The sequence below is a fragment of the Natrix helvetica genome, assembly GCF_964273705.1.
Source record: "Natrix helvetica genome assembly, chromosome: 8".
In the NCBI taxonomy this organism is placed as follows: domain Eukaryota; kingdom Metazoa; phylum Chordata; class Lepidosauria; order Squamata; family Natricidae; genus Natrix; species Natrix helvetica.
Window position 1 is genome coordinate 20045343 of NC_138559.1, and position 26311 is coordinate 20071653.

Sequence of the window (26311 nt, forward strand, 5' to 3'; positions counted from 1 at the left end):
TCTAAGTGGTTTACATACTCAGCATATTTCCCCCCAAACAATCTGGGTCCTTGTTTTACCCACTTCGGAAGGATGGAAGGCTGAGTCCATCTTCTGCTGAGAATTGTACTGCTGGCAGTCGGCAGAATTAGCCTGCAATACTGCATTCTAAGCACTGTGCCCACCACAGCTCTTATAAGAGCAAGGAATGGTCATAAGTCACCTTTATTAATGTCATTGTAGCAATAGAAATCACACTTAGACTTATATACCACTTCACAGTGCTTTACAGCCCTCTCTAAGTGATTTACAGAGTCAGCATCTTTGCCCTCAACAATCTGGGTCCTCGTTTTATTGACTGAAGAGGTTGACATACTATTTGGGGACATCAGCTAATGTACTCCAGTTCAGTTTAGTAATCTCTACTTCAGGGGTGGGTTCCTGCCAGTTCTAACCTCTTCTATAGAAGAGGTTACACAAATCTACAGTGCTGTTTAGAATTGGTTCCAGCTCCCTCCTCCCGCCCGTCCACACATCATCAAGATGATGAGCAAGAGGAGGAATTCTGGGAGTTGAAGTCCACAAGTCTTAAAGCTGTCAAGTTTGAACACCCCTGGGGTTTTTTCTAAAGGATTAGGGGTGCAAGGGTCTTGTAACTTGACAGCTTTAAGACTTGCACACTTCCTGAGCCAACATGACTGGAGGAGGAATTCTGGGAGTTGAAGTCCACAAGTCTTAAAGCTGTCAAGTTTGAACACCCCTGGGGTTTTTTTTCTCTAAAGGGTTAGGGGTACAAGGGTCTTGTAACTTGACAGCTTTAAGACTTGCGTGCTTCAAATGCCAGAGTTTCTGAGCCAACATTTTGGTTGCTAAACAAGCCACTCCCACCCGGTCACATGGCCAGCAATCCACTCCCACAAAGCAGGCCACACCTACAGAAGAGGTTCTAATTTTTTTTTTTGAAACCCACCACTGTTCCACATTCATTGATTCTTAAAGAGTTTCAATCTAAGGATTTTTTTCCCCCATCCCACCAGAGGTTACCTGGGATTTTAGTAAACCAAATCATTAAACCCTAGATACCTGGGATATCATTTGCATTAGGTATCATATGCATGATGATGCCAGTGTACAAAACACAAACACATGGAAACTTAAATTTCTATACTCTGGGTGTAGCTCAGTGGTGAAATCTAATCCCCCCCCTCCGTTCTGTGGGCATGCCTTGGTGGGATGGTGGTCATGTGACTGGGTGGGCGTGGTCAGCTTTTTTCACTTTCAGCTTTTTTTAAAGCTTTTAAAAGCCCTTTTCCATACCAGTTTGGATGAACTGGCTGGGGGGGAAAATGCTTTAAAGGTTTTTTTTAAAAAAGCTTCCGACGATCACGCGGCTGAAAGCTGCTCAGAAGCTACTGGTTCACAGAACCAAGGACAATCGCCCCTACTGGTTCAGCTGAGCTGAGCCGAACCGGAAGGATTTCATCCCTGGTTTAGCTTGTTCGGTTACTCAACTCTCACACCAAAACCAGTTGGAAATTTTAAAAAAAGGAGAAGAAAAGAGCTGCAACGATATGCCACCAACAAGAGAAATGAGGGGCTGCCCATCCAAACATGGTGGCATATTTATCTTTAGAAAAGCCACAGAAGGTGGCAACATCCCCTACCTTTTTAGTGGATTTCATGGAACAGACATAACTGTCCCAGCCCACTCTTGCCTCCCAAAATGGAATAATAAACACCTGTCTCTACTTATTACAGAAGCCTCCAAAATGGTTTGCAAACATCTTAGTGGGTGCCCTTTATTTACAAGTAGCTTCACCTTATTATTCCAGACTGAATGCCGCTCTGTTACTTATTAAAGCTTATCCAGGTTACTCCAGGAATAGCTGATGCTGTCTATTATTTTTGGGAAAAGGTGGTGTCAGAAACACAGCTTTGCCCTTATAAACTGTGTGTAGCCTGGCAGTGAACTTGGTTTCTTAGCATCTTTTCCCCACAGGCTCCAAGGAGAATAAGATTTCACACTTATTTGGCAAAGAACTGAAGGCTGGTGAACTATACACAGGCTGGAAAATCCCATCCATTCAAGCATGGCACAGAAACTCTTCCTATCTGTGGCTAGAGTGCTGTTCTCTGGTTTGTGTAGAACACCTCTTCTTAAATGCATCAGCACAATGATGGAAAAGTTACTAAAAAGACTATGTGCAGGAATAGTCATCTTCAGGTGGGAGAAAGGTATAATTTTGCAACAGCATTTGGACCGATAACAGGGCTGCCGAACTCAAGGCCCGCGGGCCGGATGTGGTGCTTAGATCTGGCTTGGGGCCAGCCTGGAAATAGCAAAGGATAGGCCCACAGTGCCTCTGCCAGTGAAAATGGAGCTCGGGGAGGCTGTGTGCCCCCTCCCCAGGCTCTGTGATTGCTGGCAGAGGGCTAACAAAACAAACTAAAAACAAAGTGAAAGGAGAAATGTTTCCTCTTTTGCATTTGAGCATGCAAGAAGGGCCAGGAAAGAAGAAAGGAAAAAAGGAAAGAAAAAGAAGGGAAGATGGGAAGAGAGCAAGGAAGGAAAAATAAGGAAAGCGGGGAAGGAAGAACAAAGGAGAATGAAGAGGGAAGGAAAAAGAAAGGAAGGAGGGAGGGAGGGAAGGAAGGAAGGAAGGATATAATGAGAGTGAGTGAGGGTCTCAGGGAAGTCCTGCCTTAGCAGTTGGCCATCACAGATGCCCCTGACACAAGTCCCGTGTCATGCCACTGGCCACACCTGCACTAGTCATGTCCATCCCTGGCCCCACCCAACCCGGTCACAGCCACTCCCAGCCACACACCCCAGCCCTCCCAGGGCAAACACAACCCTGATGCGGCCATCAATGAAATTGAGTTCGACACCTCTGGTCTAGAATATGCAGCCTAAGCCAGCAACCTGATCAACTCTCTGTGATGCTGTACACTTTTGCAGAGTTGAACTTATGTCCTCATCCATTGTTTCCCAACCTCAGCAACTTTAAGATGCATGGACTTCAAGTCTCAGAATTCTCTGGGGAGTCAGCATGAGGATCTCCTAAGGAGGGGATGAAAGGTATCTCTTGGGGATTTGAGGATATTCTGGAATCCATAGACCCTGCATTAATCAACCCATAATGTAGACTATTTTTTTGCTTCCCTGAGCTGCACTGAATGAAGAGGAATTCTCTTGGGCCACATATAAAACACATAATATAGTTAATGTATATAAATAATCAAAGATATAAAACTTTGATATAAACTTCAGAAAACTAAAGAGAGTTCATTGTCTGGTAGGCCACATTACTAACTGTCCAGGGCCACCTGTGGCCTACGGGTTACAAGTTGGGTACACCTTACATAGACAGTTACTAAATAAATAAAATCTCTCTTAAAGCAATTTCCTATAATCCCAAAATATAGATATAGATTAAACTACCTTAAAAAAAACTATCGGCAAGGGCAAGCTGTTTTGGGAGCCTTTGACTGTAACCGGACTCTGCCAAAATATTCAATAAGGATACCGTATACTTAGATCTCTGAGGAACAACTAAACACAATAAATTAAACACATGTATTTGCCTTCATTAGTACAATAAATTAAAGTGATGTCGAATCAGGGACATTGATTTTTGCAGTGGGATATTCAGGAACTCCCATGACCTTGTGCAGTCTTCCAGTACAATCCTGATCAAAGCAGCCCATTGATGGTCATCATATATTACCTTTCTGCAACATCTCCAGATGTTCCCAAAGAATGTCTCCTACAAAGTCTGGTGCTAATTCAAGGAAGCAGTCCTTCCCTAGAGCACACAGGGCAGCTCCATTCATGCAGAACTTCTGGAAGTCCACGTCCTTGAGACTGAACTCATTCATGGCCCACATAATCCAGTCCCGTACATGAGTTTCTGTCCATTGGTGAGGATCTGCATGAGGAAACCACAGATAAAAAGAGTTACTGGGAGTGGCATTTACAGCATTCTACTGGGAAAGGCTGAACAACCTCTGCTAGTCTGAATTATTAGTTCTTGTATCTCTCTCAGTGAAAAATCATACTATACTCTCTCCACTGTTGATAATCCAGTGAGTTGTAATCCTTTTCAAATACCCTGGCATAATTGGCAAAGTGTTCTGACTGAGGCTTCCCAAGAGCATGAAGGAAACTCCTTGTCCCAACAAAAAACTCTTTTATTAATTGACTATGAATTCTGCTCATTCACAATCAGCAAAGTTTTTCAAGGGAGGATTTATAGTCACAGACTTTATCTGGCTTGGGGAGCTGCAAGGCCAATGTATGCAAAACCTGGCAAGGAGTCTCGGAGAGTCACGAACCAATTAAGTGAACTAATTGTCTCCTGCAAACTCTACTCCACTTTCGCTCCTCTTTTATTTCCTTGGGGAGGGGCCATTCATCATCTACCTGTGGCCTTACTCCCAATTCCCCCCATGTCCTTTAGCTGTTCCCTTCATCTGGCAACTCTGCGCATGCGCACACTGGGAACAGCTCCAGCTATTCATTTGCCTCACTGGTGTCTGACTCTGAAGGCAGCTGATAGGTGGTATATGGCTGTGGCTCACTCTGCCTTCGATGCAGAGCACCCATCAGAGACTTTCTCAGACTCCAGGACTGGCTCATGTCCCTCCCCAACCTCCTCACTGTCCGAATCCGCTGGTGGGAAACAACACAAAGATATCTCTTCTGGTTTGGTAAGAGTTCTCCAGCAGTTTTTATCCAAGGTGGCAAGAAGCTACATATTATTCAGAAGTCCTTTGGATGATCAGATATTGGAAGCCATCACCAGGACATATTAATTGCAATTTTGCTCAGTTTATAGATAGACATCAACTGATTACTGGTTGCTTCACAACTGTCTGAAGGTACAACAGACTTCCCCAGGGATACTTTACAACCCAGTTCCAAAGTTACAATGGCTGCTCCCCCCTGCAGTCATGTGATCACATGTTAGGCACCCAGCCCACATTTACTGCCCTCCCTTTGCAGTGTTCCATAGTTGTGTGACTGTGTTTTGTGACGGTTTTGCTGAAAACTAGTATTTACTTCAAATGTTTGGCAAGATCAACCTATTATGAACCCCTGGATTACTTAACAACCAGGGTGTTTGCTTAATGGCTGCGGTAGTCATTCTACAAGGTTGCTTAATCGCCATTGCAAAAACAAGTTGTAAAATTGGGCCAGTCACATGGGTGGCCTAAAGGATGACAAGTGATGGCCATGATGGGGCAGACTCCGTTATGGTTGTAAGTTGAGAACTGCTTATGTCAGCTTCTCAGTACCAAAGAGTACTCCCTTCTTAATGATACACCAACCACCCTTTAAAAAATATAGTAACATATAAGAAAAAGGTTGTCAGCTGTTTCCACCATCAAGTTGAATATCTCTTAGTTGAGTATCAGATCAAAGAAACTATGAATCTCAAGATGTTTCGCTTCTCATCCGAGAAGCTTCTTCAGCTCTCTTGGATGAGAAGCGAAATGTCTTCGAAGAAAAACAAGAAAGTCCAGTTGCCTCTTGAAAAAGCACCTTTGGGACAACCGTGACGTGGATGACTGAGAATCTCCATAGATATGTGAGTCTCAAGGTTGTGGAAGGTTATGGAGACAACACCCGAGGCACTCTGTGCCCTGGGAACTACAACATATCCATATATGATAGAACTGCTACCCTTATGCCCCAAAATGCTGTGCAACGTTCAAATTGCTTTCTATATGGTAAATGAAAGCTGCATGACATAGGAGGGGCTCTAGCTAGAATACAATCCACAAACCCATTCAACTTGCACCTGGTTTGAAACCACACACTCTTGTCGCACGTTGGCATAAATCAACACTTGCGACCTACCTTTGGGTATTCCCAGTCGTTGCTGCTCTTTTGTGAAACCACTGAATGTGGCTTTTAATGCCTGAGACATCATTTCTTTGCTGCTTGGAGTTAACAAAGGCACATCTGCACATTCCATATCTAGAAAAAAAAAAAGATGAGAAAAAGGAACATCAGTGGACACCAATGATCTGGATGGTGGAAGAATCAAAGGAGACGATGTCAATAGATGTCCACCATCTTTTTCCTGGCTAGAATTCTACTCAATGGGCCAATCTAAGTTGACCGGCAAATAAGAGGACAATATTCCATGAACAGCCAATGGAAGTGGACTGTATGAGACCATTTTTGAGTCGTTGCTCTTTGGTTTTGGTTTTATAAAGTTATATAGAATTGAACAGTAGGTATTAAGTCTCCCTCTGTCAAGCACCAAAACCAAGACAGACATGTTGAGATTCTTCTAAGCAGTTTTCTTTATGGTTTCTTACCTACAGAAAGAAACCATGCCAAACTAAAACAGTCCACTTGCACAATAAAAAAATATACCCTGGGAATTATGATAAGGCAAACTCCATTTATCGCAATAAGTTTACCCAACTAGTTTGTATGTCTGCACATTTTTAGGGCCATGAGATCCTCGTTTAAAGTAAGAAGGTAGGATGAGGTACTGAGAGGATCACATAAATAGGAAGATTTCCCGCCCCATCAATGTTTATGATATTTTCTTTGATAGTCTACTAAGATACACAGTTTTGCTTGTTATCTTTCTGCAGAACTCACAAAGGGCCGTTTTTGGTGGGATATTTAGGAGCAAATGCAATGGGAAACTAAAGCCATTGGAGAACGAGCAACAGATCCCAAACACTGTTTAAAAATGTCATTGGGATATTTAGAGGATTTTATTAGCAAAGCTCTAGAGAAATAAACACACTGCCGAGCACAACTCTGCCATCCATCTTCTGCTCAGAGATAACACCAAGGGAAAGTGTCTCTCCCCCTACTTTTTAAGGAGCTTGTTGTGTTTTAATGATGGGCTTAGCATGCTTGGTGGGTAAAAAAAAAACCTGACCACCCAGCAACAACTCAATCACCTTTGCAGCCTGGTCAGAGGGCAGCTGGGTTGCTCTCTGGCTATGGGAGAGTGATTCAGGCACAGCCTTGAGAGGTGGGAGAAGCCAGCCCTGACACTTGTTTTGCCGTGGGCCAACTTCAAATACAAAAAGAAGCACATGTGCACAGCAGACCTTGAGAAACACCGGGGGGGGGGGGGCAGGCCTGGAGGGCAATGTGGTTCTTCACAGTCCTTTAAACCAAGGCCTATTCAGTTACTCTACACAAAGCATCACATCACATCAGTGGTGGGTTGCCAATTTTTTTTACTACTGGTTCGGGCGCACTCCCATGCCCCGGCGGAGTCTCCCACTGCCACTACTACCGGTTCACCCGATCTGGGCCAAACCAGGAGCAACCCACCTCTGCATCACATGGATAGTAGCACTGACAAAGTGACACGCCGGAAGTGACACGCAGAGCCATCTCTAAGGCATGCCAGCCATCACCTGTGGCTCTTCCATTTGATCTTCATGTGTGCAGGAGCACTGGAAACTGGAGGAGGAGCTCCCTGGTGTGCACACATGCACTGGGAAGGTGAGATTCTGGTTTCCATGCATGCCAAAAACGGGAAGACCAGACAACTGGCAGGCATGCACATGTTGGGAAGCTGAGCTCCCGGGTTTTGGCATGCACATAGAGCTACTCTTCCGGTTTCGTGGGCGTGCACTCCCATTTTGGAACTGGGTGCCAAAAAGGTTCACCAACACTGGAATAGATGAATTTGGCTGGATTAACATGAGATACGCCAGCATAAATGCTGTGGTTCATGCATACTACCAAACCACAAGCCATAGTTTACAACCCATCAATGGTTGGGCTTTGCAAACAATGGCCTGCTTCATACATTGCACTAAGCCGTGATAGCTAATTTGTTCAATACTGCAAAATTTGCTTGGTGCATACAGTTAAGGTGTAACTTCCTGACTGGCTGGGTTTACACTCGATGCTAAATTACGGCTTAACTGGGGATTTGTGAATAAACCATAATTGACTGGGTTTACATAAATCTAAACCATCCAAACCACATTTTGGCTTAGCATAGTGTTTGGACCAGGGATAAACACGTATGTTATTATACTACAAAGGACATTGGATATCTATACTGTAAATTCAATATAAAATGTCAGCCTTAATAATTATTCCTATCTCTTTCCTTGGTATCTATTATAAAGTCTCTGGTTCTGTGTGTTGCATCTTGCATTTTTAAAAAAAGGATATATATTTTTCTAAAATAATTTTATTAAATATTTTGCTAACGTTTATAAACATTTTATTTCAAGTTGTCATTGCTAAGGGTTTCTCCTTACTTCCAGGGTTTTAATTACGCTCTTCCCAAATGTTTTCTCTAAGCTTACTTCAGCTCAAGTGCTAGGAAACATTTTTTTACATTTCCTTTGCCCAACTAGCATCTATTAAAAGAAATAAAGCCATTCTTGCCAAATGTTTAATCTCTAAAATGAGATCTGCCTTTCTTAACATCAGACAATTAATTAAGATGAGAATTTGCAAACAGAGTAAGAATAAGTGATGTTCAATCCTATGTATAATTATAATTACTTCCAAGTAAACATGTCTTGGATTCAGTTACATAATCTATTCTTCTAGTCAACATGTAACTGTAACGGCATACAATGCCTTATAAACTTTAACTATGCTTACTCAGAAACAAACTTTATGTCAATGGGATTGCGCCCTTAAAGAGGCAGAACTAGTGTCTTGCTTTAAACATGTGTAAAATAGATAGATAGATAGATAGATAGATAGATAGATGGATGGATGGATGGATGGATGGATGGATGGATGGATGGATGGATGGATGGATGGATGGAAGGAAGGATGGATGGATGGATGGATGGATGGATGGATGGAAGGAAGGATGGATGGATGGATGGATGGATGGATGGATGGATGATAGGTAGGCAGGCAGGCAGGCAGAGAGGTAGATAGGCAGACAGGCAGCTACGTAGGTTGATAGGCAGGATAGACAGATAGATAGGTCGGTAAGTAGGTAGGTAGGTGGATAGGCAGATTGGTATATAGAGACAGATAGACAGATAGGTAAATAGATAGACAGACAAGCCATCTTTAATGTTTTGTAAATAACTCAAGGTGATGAACATATTCAACATACCTTTTCTCCTCTTATTTCCTCCACAACAATAATTTTATGAGGTTGATTGAGAGAGAGTGACACACACACCCTCAATTCATCCAATTGGCTTTCCTGCCTAAGGCAGGACTAGAACTCACATTCTCCTGGGTTCTAGTCTGTTGCTAGACCAAATTGGCTCTCACTGGACTGGACTGGATTTGACATGCAGACTAAATGGAAGTAAGGTTCATTTAAAATTGATACTTGTTTTGTTCAGGATGACGCAAGACCTTGCAGCATCCAATCCTGATCCAAGTTCAGTAACACATGAATTGCTCTCTCTTTAGCAAGATTCCAGCACCAGGTCTCCCTGAACAGATATTACTCCAACCCAAATTGCTTCAAATTTCACTCATGATCAACAAAACAGAGCTAGCAGTTTGAAGATATTTTGCAATAAGGAGAACCGGCACAAATAACCCCACAGATTTTGACTTCAAAGGAGACAACTAAGGCTGGCTTAACTGAAGAAACACAACTAACTATTTCTAGGCCATGTTTAACAGAATTACCAGAATTTAGTATACGTTTAGTAAAATCTGATATTAGAATAAGACACATCAAAGGACACCTTAAATAATTAACATCATAATCAAATGGTTGTCTCATAACATATAATATACCAGGGCATAAATATATATACCAACTAGTGTCCTAAGATTATAGTTTATTCACCTATGTTAGTGAATCAGATTGGATTTCTAGTTGAAGCTTCATCACTGGAAGCTTTCAAGAAGAGACTGGACTGCAATTTAAGCAACATTTAAAGCTCATGCGGCAGTAAGAAGTGGAGACGTTCCTCTCCATCTTGTCTTATATAAAATGAAAATCCCAATTCCAGTTGTTCCGCATGAAAAAAATCTATGGTGCCCTTGTTCCTCTGTAGTACTTTACACAGTAGCAAGTCCAAAATTGATGTCCAGTAGAGGCTGGTCACAACAGGAGTTGACTGACCTGGGCACCTCTTCTGCTTCCCTTCCTGTCTGAAGATCTGATGGATAACCGCTAAGGTCAGAGGTCAAGCGCACTATTGACTTCAAGAGAAGCAAAATGTCACTCTTGCCAACACTTCACTCCCTGTAGCCATATCTGCTAACTCTTAAGCCATCACAGAGAGAGAGACCTGATACAACATAGGATGGGTGACTGAAGCAAAGAACTCTGTGGCTAGATTCACATAGCAAATTAAGCCACAAAGTCAGTGGTGAGATTCAAATTGTTTTACTACCAGTTCTGTGGGCATGGCTTGGTGGGCGTGGCAGGGGAAGGATACTGCAAAATCCCCATTCCCTCCCCAGTCCAGGGGAAGGTTACTGCAAAATCTCCAGTCAGAGGTGGTATTTGCCGGTCCTCAAACTACTCAAAATTTCGGCTACCATTTCTCCAGAACCTGTCAGAACCTGATGAATTTCACCTCTGCACAAAATGATTTGCGTGATTTGGGTTTTCCATGTTCCAGACACTGTGGTTCATAACTCATGGATTAGTAATAATATATAGATGGTTGAAGTCCACACTTTTGAAAATAGCTAAGGTTGGGAAACTCCGTCCTAGAGAGAAGTTAAATTACCCTAGATCAGCTGCCTATGAGACTAGCTAACAACTGCAAACAATGCTTGGGTCTCTAAGAGCAGACCTTCCATTTGATCCTGAAGGCTGGCATACTGTCAGTGGAATTCTAGGGTGATATAGTTGGAAAGGGCCTTGTAGGCCATCTAGTACACCCCCTACCCAAGTAGGAGACCCTACACCATTTCTGAGAGATGGCAGTCCAGTCTCTTCTTGAAAGCTTCCAGTGATGAAGCTTCAACTAGAAGTCCACAAGTCTTGGAGTTGCCACGGTTGAATACTCCTGACCTTGAGGGTCCCTCATCTTTTGTATCCCTCCATGAGGGACATGGGCTGATTCAAAATGAGAGAGGGAGGGAGGGAGGGAGGGAGGGAGAGAGAGAGAGAGGATCTTCTGTGGGGATTTATCACAGTGAAAGCCTCCAACCAGAAGCATATTGCCTCACCTCGGAAAAACATCATCCAGGTGAAAAATATTATCCGTTAAGATCTGTGGTTAGGGGTGAAGATGGTAAGGAGAGAGAGAAAACATTTGAGCAAATGAACTTAGCTGAGCCCCATTTATTTAGGCAGGATTCGCTGAAATTGGTCTGCACTTTTGAACTGTTTTCACAAAAGCCTGGCTCTCACTCCCACGCAGGAAACAAGAGCCAATATGGGCCTGTTTCAATTAAGGCTCCCTCAGCATTCACACAGTTAGAAGAGGGAGGTGGGAGTAAAGGAGGTGGAGGAGCATCCAGATGTCCATTAAAAAAAAAAAGAAACGGGTGCATTTATGCACACACTCCATGGGACTGTCAAGGATTTTGCATTTCTGCCATTCAATTGTCCCTGGTTGAAGTTTGCTACCTTCCCTACTACATCCACTTCTGTGCGTCTTGAGTGGCCATTTAAATGCACACAACAGGTGACTTTTTCTGTAACCTTGTAGAGTAGAACCTCGGGTCACAAACCATGACCAAATCGGAGGGCCCAGCCAAAAATCCGCTAAAGGTTTCACTCTGGTCGCGGACATATCCTCAGGTGGCAATCAAACATAGCCACGGTAATTTTCCCTGATGTGGAAAGTTCACCTTCCGCACCGTTCATTTTTTAAAAAATTTTTGGTATGCACATCCGCAGTCAGTCTTGCTTCCGGTCACGACCAAATCGGGTAGCAACCGAAGTCCTGGAACGGATTACGATTGTGAGCAGAGGTTCCACGCTACAGCTTTCATAGAATAATAATCATATGGTTGGCATTAGAACCAACCATAGGGAGGTCTTCTAATCCAGCCCCCTGCCAAAGACAGGAGTCATTATTCCTTGCCGGACAAATGGTTGTGTCATCTTTTCTTGGAAACTTCTTGTGATGGAGCATATATCCAGGGGTGGGATTCAGCCAGTTCGGATCAGTTCAGGTGAACTGGTAGTTCTGGTGATCAGTTGGCACTGCCATAGTCAGTCCTATATTTCTGTGTTTTTCAGCTCAGCTGATTCGCGCCGCACCGTGGATTGTCGCGCCTCAGCCGTTTTATTCATTGGCACAGCAAGAGAAGATCAATTTTAGAGCTTAAAATGGGCATTTTTTGAATACTGCGCGCAAAACTGAACCGGTTGTTAAACCATTTGAAGCCCACCGCTGCATATATCCAGACAACATTGCAATCTTTTTAAATTGCAAACCGAGTTAATTGTGCCCAGCTGGGTCCATATAACTCATTTAACTCGGCTTTGGGTTACTCCAGTACATCACCCCCATTGTTTCAACCAAGTGTTATTTTCTATATGAACCTGTACTTCACTGTCTTCATTCAGGGTTCAAAGCAATCCTGTGGTTAAGCTGAAAGGGAGAAGGGGTAGCTAAAGCTATTCACAAGTAGCTTCACTGTGGCACAGTGGGTGGTCTAAGCTATTGCTTCTTTCAGCAAGGTGTGATAAATAATTCACAAGTGTCTGGTTTTGCGTAGCATACCATCCTGGTGTACAAAACACACTGACTGGTTCTGCAGAAAATGCTAAACCAGAACAAAGTGCTTTAGCAGGTATGGGCTGATGGAGGTTCACACGGGTTTGGGCAATCCTCTAGCAAGGATTCTGCCCAGTTTGGTGAACCCCTAAATCCTACCCTTGGCTGCCCCCCACCCCCCCACTCCCAGGAGTTTCCATGTGGCCCATTCGTCATGCCAGGTAAGTGCAGAGCCCAGACGGAGGCTCGGGGAGGGCAGAAAACAGGCCTACAGGAAGTTCCAGAAGTCCAGAAATGGGTCTGATGTTTATGCTTTTTTAAAAAAAAAAAACATTTTTGCAGTTGGCATATGACTCAGCCTTCTCTTCCCTTAAACAATCTGGGATTGAATATAGTATGTGAAAGGCAACACAGCTTTCTTCACTTGTAAAGCCTAAACCATGGTTGGAAGTCAAACCAAAAAATCACAAGATGGTTGATTTGTCAATGTGAACCAGGCTTTTTGCTAGCTTCAGTTAGCCAGGGGTAAAACCCAGGGCAATAACCCTTAGCATCAAGTGCAAACCATAACTGTGGTAAGAAGGACCAGTGCTAAATATCTGTGACTCTTCTTACCACTTACCCAGTCAATGGCAATTTCCCAAATTTAACTAAAGCTGTCACTACACTTTCAAGCTGTTTTAAGGGTGGGCAGGTTTTCTTGAAATTCCTGGTACTTACATAGCAAGTCATTTTTGGTATAAACTTCAAACTTCCACTGTCTCCCTTCTCCACCTCCACCCGACTTCCCATAAGATAACTTCCTCTAATCCTCTCTCTAAACTTTGTCAAATAGCTATAATCCTTACCCAAAGAATAAACTGAAAAGGAAGATGGAATGATCAGCTAAACTTGTTAACAGATTCCAAGGGCAGAATGAAAGGAGAAGGATAAATGTAAATAAGACTCAAGAAAGAAATAGGTGTTGTGGTCTGCCAGTGGGTAGCAGAGCTGGCAACAGATTTGGACAGTGAGGAGGTTGGGGAGGAACAGGGGCCAGTCCTGGAATCTGGGAAAGGTTCTGGTGAGGGTGCTGTGTTGCAGGCAGAGTGGGGGCCAGAGCTGTATGCCAGTTATCAGCTGCCTTCGGAGTCAGACATCAGTGAGGCAGACGAACAGCTGGAGCCTGTTCCTAGTGTGAGCATGCAGAGAGTTGCAAGACGAAGGGAAGAGCTAAAGAACAGGGGTTGACTTGGGAGTAAGGCCACAGGTGGATGATGAATGGCCCCTCCCAGAGGAAATAAAAGAGGAGCGAAAGGGGAGTGGAGTTTGCAGGAGACAATTAGTTTGCTTAATTTGTTCATGACGCTTGGAGACTCCTTGTCAAGTTTTGCAGATATCGGCCTATCAGCTCTCCCAGCCAGATAAGATCTGTGACTGTACAAATCCGCCCTCGAAAGACTTTGCTGGATGTGAATGATCAGAATTCACAACAAATTAATAAAAGGGTTTTTTGTCAGGACAAGGAGTTTGCTGCATGCACTTGGGAAGACTCCGTCAGAACAATAGGATACATTAGACATCCAACAGTCCTTTAGAAGAGAAGGCTTCTAAACTGTAGGGTGAATATTGTCTTGCGGCAAAACCCCAGAAGTGATTCCATGATTCCTTTAGGGGGGAAAAAGAGGCTGAATTGTTTCACTGGGCAACTGGAGAAACCACTGCAGGAATGGGGCCTCCCAGATGGTTAGACTAACAGGAAGGTCAGCAGCAGCTTGGGAACTGCTTCTCTCCAACTTGTGCTGTGGTAGCCAAAAACCACCCAAAGGGTTTATCTCTGCCAGAACACCAGCTCATCTGGCATCCGTAACCACTTGGTGGTTACAGAAAAATGGAAGAGGCCAAGCTTTGCATGTCCAAAGGAGAATCAAAGAAGAAAAGCCAGGTTCTTAATTAGGTATCAAGAAGCCACCAGTACATGATATTAACATATTGTAGATTTGTTCCTAATTCTTAAATTGGAATACTGTCAGAGTACTGTCATATTCCCAATGCTGAAACATACCGTTGCATATTCTTATTAAGATAAGATAACCTTTATTGAGGGACAGGGTGGCTCAGTGGCTAAGACGCTGAGCTTGCCCATCAGAAAGATCAGCAGTTCGGCAGTTTGAATCCCTAGGGCCATGTAACAGAGTGAGTTCCCGTTACTTGTCCCAGCTTCTGCCAACCTAGCAGTTCGAAAACATGTAAAAATGCAAGTAGAACAATAGGAGCCATGTTTGGTGGGAAGGTAACAGTGTTCCGTGCACCTTCGGCATTTAGTCATGCCAGCCACATGACTACAGAGACATCTTCAGACAGCGCTGGCTCTTTGGCTTTGAAAGTTGTTCTTCCCTAGAGTCGGGAACAACTAGTACATATGTCAGAAGCTTTGCCTTTATCTTTAGCTAACCTTTATTGTCTTTTTTTCTGTGGGACTCCGGCACACATTAAAAATGAAATTATGTTGCCTGCTCTCCAAAGTGTGCAAATACAGGACACACATACAGATATGCTGCAAACATACATTTGCCTATACCTACCGTGTTTCCCTGAAAATAAGACAGGAAATATGGCCTTGGGCTTATTATCAGGAAGGGCTTATTGTTTTGGGGTTGCTGGGCAGCTGCTCCCTTGCGAGCGGACTCCCGAAGAGCGGGGCTCAATGTCACCCCATGGCTTCTTCGCTCATGAGGCTGTGCCTGGCTCTTCAGGAGTCCCCTCGCAAGGGAGCAGCCGCCCGGCAACTTCCCCCTCCGGCCATGTAGAACGCCACTCGCCAACCAAGCGGTATCCCGAAAGCGGCAAGCAATGTGAGCGCCTTTCGCCCCCCACTCCCGGCTCCCATGGCTTGGCGCCTTTGGGATACCGCTAGGTCGGTGAGCGGTGCTCTGCCTGGCCGGAGGGGGGGTTATTTTCAGGGGTGGGCTTATATTTTTGCCCTCGTGAAAAATGTGGCAAGGCATTAGTTTCAGGACAGGTTGTATTTTTGGGGAAACACGGTACATTAACAGTACCTACATATAGCTTATAGATATGCTATAAACATACATATGTATATATCTATATTATTAACAGTAGAATGGAAGGATTTGGCAAGGAAAATAGAGGTATTGGGTAAATATATTGCGCAAACAAACTTGCCCAATATATTTACCCAGAAGATAAGATAAGTTGTCTTATCTTCTCCTTCCACTTCATATTTCAGTTCAATGAGCCATTTTAGATATGATACTAAGCCAGGGACAAAATTACTAACAAACTAGGTGAAGATACTCATAGAGTTTGACCCAGTCAAGTGTTTTACACTAATCAGAATTTCTCTCCCGTATTAATACAGATGGTTCACATATAGTAAGATATAAGGCCATTTGTTTGATTTTTCGATTCAAAACAAAATCCCAGCCCTGAGCATTATTTTATTTATAGCTCCAGGTACCACATAACTCCTTGGATATTCTTACACGTTAAAAATCCACCAGCTATATAAAGGATTAAATGAAAGGGAGGAGAGGATGGTTAAGGTTAGAGTAAATGAGAAGGAAGAACCTCACCCAGTTTGTGGTTAATGAGTGTGACCAGTCACACATTTTGCAACAACCTTCCAGGGAGTAGGAAAGCTCTTCCCATTGCATTCACTTTATTTTTATTTCTTTTTTTTAAGAAAACATGTTTTACTTGCAGTTTTCTTTTCTTGCCATACATATTTTGTGGACAGTGTATTGACTGGGTCAAGCCTTTCTTAAACAACATTAACAATAATAATACAAATAGGTATGTGTAATTCTAATCTTCCAACTTCAACAATACTATTTTTTTTTATATATGTGTTTATCATTTTCCCATTGGTTCATTAAACATAAATAACTTTTCTGTACGCCTTGTATTTGTTTTCCCCAGATACTCTTATTTAATATTTTATGAATTGCTCATTATTCCACCATAACTTCAGTGTTCCCAAATGTACATAAATGTGTAGGATTACTAATAACACCAAGCAGTAATAATATTTCATCAATCCCGGGACTATATCTCAAAATCCCCACAATTTCAAACCCTTAATATTTTAAATTCACAATATGCTCTAACACACTATTAATCTTAACAATACAATTAGATTAACTAATCCTAAATTTCCATATAGTAATCTAACTTATCTTATATACTGCATTTTTTGGAGTTTAAGTCCCCCCCCCCCCAAAAAAAAAGAAGCTGAAAATTTGGGTGCATCTTATACTCCAAATGTAGCTTTTTTGAAGCTTTTTTTTTCCAGCCCTAATGAGGCGCTAACGAGTGAAGCAATCTTCCCTGCTTTTCTCAATTCTCTCTTCCTACGATCAGCTGTGCTTTAGACACTGTTTTTTAATCCTCAACCAGGGGATGAAAAATGTGTGTGCACTCAAAACCAGCAAGCTTATCTCCTGAAGTTGACTAGACTAAAGATGCTAGCCAGATGAATACCTGGTAGGAGTATTTTTTTTCCTATTTTCCTCCCCAAAAACTAAGGTGTGTCTTATACTCAGTGGTGGGTTTCAAAAATTTTTAGAACCTCTTCTGTAGGCCTGCTTTGTGGGAGTGGCTTTCCAGCCATGTGACCGGGTGGGAGTGGCTTGCCGGCCATGTGACTGGATGGGCATGGCCAACTTGTAAAATGTGGTGAAACTCATTTAACAACACTCTTGCTTAGCAACCAAAATGTTGGCTCAGGAACTCTGGCATTGAAGTGTGCGAGTCTTAAAGCTGTCAAGCTACAAGACCCTCGCACCCCTAACCCTTTAGGAAAAAAAACCCCAGGGGTGTTCAAACCTGACAGCTTTAAGACTTGTGGACTTCAACTCCCAGAATTCTTCCTCTTGTTCTTCATCTTGATGATGTGCAGACGGGCGGGGGGAGGGAGCTGGAACCGGTTCTAAATGGCACTGTAGATTTGTGGAACCTCTTCTATAGAAGAGGTTAGAACTGGCAGGAACCCACCCCTGCTTATACTCCAAAAATATATATTACTATTTTCCCTATTAGTGTTTTCCCATTTTACTAATAAATTTTCTCATTATCCGTCCTCTCTTAACCTTTTTAAAGATTGTATTCATTGTATGGGAAGGGCCTACAATCTGCTCTCAAAATTCCAGACCTTCTCTGTATCCAAGCCCTTCATTGACTAACTACAGAAGGCGACAGAACTATACATTGGACCTACCCGCTTCTGAATGAAGTCCTTGCTCCTCCTGCTATCAAATTCCCAAGCCATTCATTCACCCGTCCTGAGAGGAAGTTCCTAGCACTGGTTTGACTGGAAGCCAAGGTCTTCCCATCTCTCTTTGTTCCCTTATTTAAGTGACTGGCCTTGAGCAAAGTCCACTGTTGTCCCTTGCCAAACACATGGGAACCATATGGCGAGCAGTAGGGCTTCTTCTGCTTAGGACAAGATGACAGGCATTCTTTGGCATGGACAGGCAGCAGTGACCCTCCCAGAGAAAGAATCTAGTTGTCACCACCATCGGTTCTTCCCTGTCTAGAAGCCAGGAGAATGCACCCATGACCACAATATAAGCAGACACTGCCAGGAAGGCTCATCCACATTTAACACCGGGATATTTGCTTGCACATCTATACATGTGTTTATTCCCATCAACAGAGAGTAGAAAAGTGAGTGAAGAGGATGAAGAGAATTATTCTATGCCTCGGTGGATTTTTAAGCAACTTTCATAATTGCAGTTGCCCCTCCTTCACAACAGCTCTCTGCGGTCACTTCAAGCGAGATAAATGGATTGTTCCAAGGTACTCAAAAAGTTTCATAACTGAGTGGGAGTGTAAACCTGAGTGGCTCCGACCTTAATTTAAAAACACTCATGGCATTCTGCTTTGGAAGGAAGATTTAAGTCCAAAAATGTCAAAAGCTAATCCCCATTTGAAATTGGACTGTCAACAATCAAGCACTTTTTTTTTTTTTTGGCTTACCTGGAGCCTTTGACTCAGTTTAAAGGCAAATCATCCCAGCTTATTTGGGTGATCAATGCTTGACTGGAATTCTGAAATTCACTACAGACTTGGAAAGCCCCAGATTGGGCAAAGCGCTTCTACAGACTATGTGATTCATCGCTTTCAAGTCCATAGGGGGAGGAGCTGGCACTTTCTTCTCTCTTGCAAGTGAGTTAAAAGAAAAAAATGGATAGGCGAGGAAGGAGAAAGTGAAAATAAACCAACATTTAAAAACAAAAAGGGAAACAGAGGAGAAAACAAGGAGCATAAGAAGGAAAGGTGAAAGCTACCAGACTATGGAAATAGAGTAGAGATTAGAGGGTGATAGATGATAGATGACAGATTGATATATGAGATATATGGTACATGGTACATGATACATGAGATGGACAGACAGACAGACAGACAGACAGACAGACAGACACAGGGGTGGGATTCTACTAGTTCAGACTGGTTCAAGTGAACTAGTGACCCACCCGCCGGCCTGTACTATTTTCCTACTTTTATCTTCTCAGTTGATTCGCGCACAAATTGTGCGATCACCGAAACAGTTGTTAAACCAAGAGGAGCCCACTACTGGATAGATGTGATATGATGATATAGGATATGATATGATGTGATGTGACAGATTAATTAATTAGATAAATAGATTAGACAGACAGACAGACAGACAGACAGTGAACAGGCCATTTGGCACGCAGGTACCATGACCCTTCTGAATCAAGGGTCTGGCAAGAGCCCTGGGCGATTCTAGCCAAAGAGCCCTTGGGTTTTAAAAAAATGTTGCCAGACCCTTGATTCAGAAGCACTGCTGGGAATGCAGAGGAAAACCTTATTCTTGTTCTATTTTTTTTTTTTTTGGGGGGGGGGGTTGAAATCTTTGCAAGCCCTCCCCCATGCTACCTCTCAGCAGTGTTCAAGACAAGCCAGGTGGCCACTACAAAGCGAGTTGTGAGCGATCAATCCCACATGTTTTGGGACGCAGTGTGAGAAGGAGACGGCTTCCCCTTTCATTCTCCTCTGCACACACACACACACACACACATATACACACCCCTCCTCCTCAAAGCAAAGAAGAAGAGAAAGAAAACAAACTTCACTCCCCCCCCCCAGCCCTGCCAATCTGCGTTGCTAGCCTTAGGGTCAGTGGTTCCACAGTTTGAAAACTCTACCAAACAGGAGAAAGTCCGGGCTAGGAGTTCTCACAGCCGCCTTGGCTGGCTTCAGTCCCCCAGCGGTTGAGAAACTAAGCACCTCGTAAAGAGCTCTGACGCAAGCAAACACATGGTGGAAAGGAGAGGAAGGGGGGGGGGTGTCTTCATGACCGCAAGGAAAACCTCTCTTTTGAGAATTTTTCCCCCTTCCAAGAAATATCATGAGATCCTTCCTCCCTCCTTCGAATTTCCTCCGCCTGGCTCCTGCTGGCTGATGCAAACGGATTCAAGAGGCCAGCGGGCCCAGCCCTCCAGATGAGTAAGTAAACTGACACGGGGAATGGAGTGAGAGTAGGAAAGGGGAGGGAGAGGGAAGGAGGAGATGAAAGGCAGACGGAGAGCGCCTTTGAATGAGTCCTGCGTGCCTTGTGCATGCAGTCAGAGCAGGAGAAGGACTTGGACTTGGCTTGGCAAAATGTGGAGTGAGTCAGCTGGCTAGTAAACACGCATTCGCCCGCATGTGACATGCAGCTACACCTGTGCAAAAGGAGACGGGACGCTTGCATTCTCAAGCTGTTGTGGCCCGCCAGCGGAACTGGCATCCGTTTCGGACAGTGAGGAGGTTGGGGAGGAACATCGGCCAGTCCTGGAGTCTGGGGAAGGCTCTGAAGAGGGCTCTGTGTTGGAGGCAGAGAGGGGGCCAGGGCTGTATGCCAGTTATCAGCTGCCTTTAGAGTCAGACATCAGAGAGGCAGACAAACAGCTGGAGCCTGTTCCCAGAGTGTGCATGCGCAGAGTTGCCAGATGAAGGGAACAACTAAGGAACAGAGGTCAACTTGGGAGTAAGGCCAGATGTTGAATGGCCCCTCCCAGAGGAAATAAAAAAAGAAGCGAAAGGGGAGTGGAGCTTGCAGGAGACAATTAGTTCGCTTAATTGGTTCGTGACTCTCCGAGACTCCTTGTCAAGTTCTGCAGATATCGGCCTGGCAGCTCTCCAAGCCAGATAAGGTCTGTGACCGCAAATCCTCCCTGAAAGTCTTTGCTGGATGTGAATGATCAGAATTCACAGTCAATTAATAAAAGAAGTTTTTGTCAGGACAAGGAGTCTGCTTCATGCTCTTGGGAAGCCTCAGTCAGAACACTCTGGTGGATCTGTAACCTCCATTTCTCCACTGAACATAGATTGGCACCCACAACTCTACCACCACCCTTATGCTTATGACAAAGAGTGGGAAGTGGTGGGTTCCAGGCTGAGGCTTTTCCACTAAAGCAGCCATTAAGCCTGATATAGTATGTTTATTATTTATTTAGTTATTGGAATTTTATCCCACCTTTTATTACTTCATTCCAATTTCATTTTCAATCATACGTTATTCCAATTTCAGTTTCAATTGTATTTTATCCAATTCCATTTTAAATTGCTTTTTTTAATCAGATATGGTCCCGCAGCCAATCAATAAAGTGAGCTGTCTTGCGATTGACCTGATATGGTGTGTTTATTATTTATTTACTTATTGGATTTTTATCCTGCCTTTTATTACTTCATTAAGTAACTAAAGGGGGTGAACATACATATTGCTCTTTCCTTCTCCTATTTCCACACAACAACAATCCAGGAGGTGGGTTGGGCTAAAAGACAGTGACTGACCCAAACTTTCATGCTGAGGGTGACTAGAACTCACAGTCTCCTGGTGATTGGCCGAAAGCCACCCAGCCAGTTTTTGTGCCTAAGGCAGGACTAGAACTCATAAACTCCTGGTTTCCTTCCCCACTATTCGAAACTGGCTCTTCACTCTCTCAACTTTAATTTGTTTCCTGCATAAGGTTCACAGCTTGCAAACAACCCATATACTTGGTGTGGCTTTAAGTGATCACACATTTATTTATTTACGTTATTATGTACAGATTGATATGACTGTCCAACTCACATATGCCAACTCTGGGCTGAGTGTCACATTAAAAATCAATATTATAAATGGCTTTGAAATCCCACCCACCCACCCCCCACCCGCAAGGCAATGTCAAAGAAAAACAAACAAAGCACTCGACCACCTTTGATTTCACCTGGTGCCTCCAGGTTCCCTGATAAAACCACGTCTTAGGCACCTCCCAAGAAAAGTAGCCAATCTTTTTTCTGGGAGAATGATGTTTCAAAGGGAGGGAGCCACTGGAGAGAAGACTCTTCTTCTAGGTCCCATCAGGTGTATTTCCTTAATAGATGGGATCTAAAACATACCCTGCTTTCCCACTCTTGCAGGCCTGGTAGATGTAACTCAGGAGAGGCAGTCAATGGTTTAGTATTCATTCATTCATTCATTCATTCATTCATTCATTCATTCATTCATTCATTCATTGCATTGCATTGCATTGCATTGCATTGGCATTAGGAAGGGCATCCGGCCAGTAAACACTCTGCTAGCTCTGTTCAGTTGCCCAGACTCCACCTCACAATGGATTATGGGGTTGTTAAATGATGAAGATGATCATTCATTCATTCATTCATTCATTCATTCATTCATTCATTTTTTTACTTATTAATCAAATTTAGCTGTCCATCTCACACACATAAAGCCATTCTGAACAGCATATAACAACAAAACAACAGATACAGAACAGAACCACAGATTTTGTTAAATCATAGGACAAGGCTATAGTGAGAGGAAGGCAATGCAGAAGGGAGAATTATAAAAGCTAAGAAGGAAAGCCGAGAGAGAAAGCTGTAAAAATTATTGTATATTGTTATGTATGTTCTGTGTTTTGTTTTGTCTAAATGTGTTTTTTTCCCTTTGCTGTGTCTTCCCTATTGTTTTTAAAGATCAAAACATTTAATAAAAATTATGTATTTAAAAAAAACAACAGATTAAAAACAACAGATATAAAACTCCATATTAAAAGATAAACATAAAAACAAATTTGAGCACAGCCAACCAGGACTTAATGAATAATGTATGGCTTGGTGCAGTTGGGGTATTCAGTCCTATAATTTAGCTTTCTCTTCCCCAAGTGGGTGTTCTCCAACTTTGTACAGATTACAGCTGCTAGAATTCCCTGTTAGGATAGGAATTCTGTAGGTTCAGTTCATCCTGAAAGAACTGGACCATGTAAGCTCCTGCTGAGACTATATTTTCCCACCAAATTGCTACGACTGTGGCTTATTCCCAGGATTTCTTTGTCTGAAAGAAAAACCTATCCATTAATATGTCAACCCCTGACTTGTTTATATGATGGGATGATGTATCAGAGCTTGGAATGGACTGAGAGGAAAGCTGTGCAGAACTTTAGGGAGTCTTATTCCAGTTCAACATTTTTTTAAAAAAAAAAGTCATGGAAACAATAGCAAGTGTCTGTGTTTGTACAGTAAAACATCCAAAATATAAATATGCATTAGCTGACTAATGAGACTAAGATATTAAGAAGTGATGAGGGAAGCTTGCTCATTAAACATTTGCAAATGTCTTTTGTCTGCAGAGACAATTTATACCATGGCTCAGTCTTAAGGGTCTTGCTTTGCATGAAAACATTCCCAAGTTTGATTACATTCTAAACTTGTTAAAGACTTTAAAATTCCACAACTCATATGTACTAGGTGTATACATAAACTACTCTACAAATCATTAAGGAGAAATCTGAATGATTACCACACTAAGCCAAAAGAAAATAGACCCCCCCCCCCCCAATGGTGGTTTAGTACAGTGTATGAAATCAGCCAGTGTATTGCAAGAGTTTTCAGCCTGGGTTCTATAGCCTGAAAAAATATAACATCAGCTTATATTATATTATCAGACTGCTGGAGAAGACTCCTATGTGTCCCTTGGACTGCAAGGCGATCAAACCGATCAGTCCTAGAGGAGATCAACCCTGACTGCTCTTTAGAAGGCCAGATCCTGAAGAGGAAACTCAACTCCTTTGGCCACCTAATGAGAAGGAAGGACTCACTGGGGAAGAGCCTAATGCTGGGAATGCTGGAAGGCAAAAGAAGAAGAAGGGGATGACCGAGAAGGACGTGGCTGGATGGAGTCACCAAAGCAGTTGGCGTGAGCTTAAATGGACTCCAGGGAATGGTAGAGGACAGGAAGGCCTGGAGGAATGTTGTCCATGGGTTCACAATGGACAGGACACAAATTCACAACTAACGAGAACAACCCTGATCATTTGATTGACAATTGTCCCAAATTAGAGAGCTTCCAGAAATAAGGGTTCCTTGATACTCTGTGAACTTGGTTACTTTCTTACAGACATTTCATTACCCAAACTAGGTTATATCGTCAGTGCTAATGATGTTACCTAGTTTGGATAATGATATCTCTGCAAGAAAACAACCAAGCTCAAAGAGTATCAAAGAATCCTTAATTCAGCCCTGAGCTACAAATATTCTCCTTTATTGGCTTTTAGAAATATTTTGGATGTTTACAGTCTTGAATAACTTTGTATCATCTATAACCTCTTGTCAGTTCATTGTCAGTTTACATCAAGACCGTTAAAGAGGAAGTTTCAAATAACTGATCCAAACCCAGATCATTGATTTGAAGTCTCCACTTCTTAGTCTCCCACCTCCCTAGTTAAAAAAAAAAAAACACATTAATTTTGATACCATGTTTTCTGTTTCTTAACCACTTCGTAATTCATAAAACCATGATAAGGAACTTTGTCAAAGGCTTTTTGAAAATCCAAGTAAACAAAACTGATAGGGCGATTTCCATCCATGACACTCTCAAAGAAAAGAAATCTCTTTAAGGGGTTGGTGAGGCAATGTTCACCTTTGCCACGCTAACTTTGTTCCAGGAAGGTTTATTACTCTAGCCTCTTAAATTCTTTTGCTTATTGGTATTCCTTATCTTTCTGGACCTAATCCGCAGCACTATCTCTAAGAAAAGATGAGGCTCCTGCAGCCTTTAAGAGCCATGTTCCATAATCTTCAGCAACAGAGTCTTTAGCTGTGAGATTATGGAGAGAATGTCTATGGAGATTCTCAGTCATCCAGGTCATGGTTGACACAAAGGTGCTTTTTTCAAAAGAGCAACTGGACTTCCTTTGTTTTTCTTCAGTTCTGAAGAAGCTTCTTGGATGAGAAGCCAAACATCTTTAAGGAAAAACGAAGAAAGTTCAGCTGCCTTTTGGAAAAGCACCTTTAGACATTACAAGAAGAAGTAAAGACCAACACATCTAAAAGGCAGCAGTTTAGAGAAAATTACAATAGAGTAAGAAGGCTCAGAATAAAAGCTGAAGGGACCTTAGAGGTCCTTCCAAACCCCTACTAAGACAGGAGTCCTTATACCATCCAGGACAAATGGTTGTCCAATCTCTTCTTTAAAACCTTCAGTGTTGGAGCATCTACAACTTCTGGAGGCAATTCATTGTTCTTACTGTCAGGAAATTTCTCCTTAGTTCTAGGTTGCTTCTCTCCTTGACTAGTCTCCATCCATTGTTTCTTGTTCCACCTTCAGGTGCTTTGGAGAATAGACTGACCCTCTCTTCTCTAGGGCAGCCCTTTCTAGCTTGCCACAAAGGACAAGTGTGTCCTTCAGTTTGAAACAGGTCATGACTCTCTGAACTACAGAATGGGGAAATGGAACTACACATCTAATTACATCCCAAGCAGCTAAGCAACTTCCGGTAATGGAACATCCACAACGCTGGAAAGCCAGCTGTTCAATGGATTAATTGTTCTCACTACAAATTTACAAAACGTTAGAGAAGATCTTGGCTTTGGCTAGACACAAATTATTTCACCAATGAACATGCTGGTCTGGAGTGAATATTCTACAAGATCACCAAATAAATATATCAGTTCTCTCCTTCCTGAGCAAGAAGGTCACACTGCAATCAACCTCTGTGTTTTGTGCTGCACAGTAGACACCAAAAAATAAACAAGATCTTTCCTCCCCCCAGGTTTTTCAGATATAAAACTGAAACAGAAATGAAGAGTGTGAGAGACAGAAAATGTGTGTTCTCCCAAAGTATAATTCAATATTCAAGTAGAGGACCATAATTAGCTTCAAAGACTGGATTCTTTTTTTTAATCACTACAACTGGAGAAGCTAAGGGGGGAACCTTAAAAGCTTTCTTGATTTTCACTCCATTTCAACTTTGGATTCTGACTGTGTCCTCATACGAGCCAAGTATTTTAATTACTACTATTATTAGTTGTTTGACAGTCTCTCTATCAGTCTTAGTAATTACATACATAATTTCTCTTCTCTTTCTCCTCACAATCAGCGTATGTGATAGGCTAGTGAGTTAGAAATAAGAACCCTTCTATCCCTTGAAGTTTCAAATTGGCTCAGATATCATTTGTATTATCAGTCAAGGCTGGGTCATTGTCTGAACACTAGACCAATTCAATTTTCTGAATTAGTTTGGGAGAAAGTAGTCTTGTACAGAGACAAAAAATAATTCTGAATTGTTGAATGCATTTCGTTGGAGTCTCCCACTTTGATCTGAATATTCGGTTTGGAGATTTGGATCTATAAGTAAAGGTAAAGGTTCCCCTCACACATATGTGCTAGTCATTTCCGACTCTAGGGGGCGGTGCTCATCTTTGTTTCAAAGCTGAA

The 26311-nt window shown here is 42.6% G+C and overlaps 1 protein-coding gene and 1 long non-coding RNA gene across 4 annotated transcripts in view; both read right to left on the reverse strand.

Annotated features, from left to right (window-relative positions):
- LOC309396289 overlaps nt 1–26311 on the reverse strand; it is a 394508-nt gene that overhangs the window by 35890 nt on the left and 332307 nt on the right. The window lies entirely within an intron of this gene.
- The window catches only part of ETS1 (ETS proto-oncogene 1, transcription factor), a 142666-nt gene that overhangs the window by 28065 nt on the left and 88290 nt on the right, over nt 1–26311 (reverse strand). For all 3 annotated transcript variants that reach the window (XM_081961296.1, XM_081961297.1, XM_081961298.1), the window contains 2 exons: nt 5843–5962; nt 3708–3908 (listed from right to left, as the gene is read on the reverse strand). In XM_081961296.1, coding sequence (XP_081817422.1) covers nt 3708–3908; nt 5843–5962 — 321 coding nt within the window. The remainder of the gene's footprint in view (nt 1–3707; nt 3909–5842; nt 5963–26311) is intronic.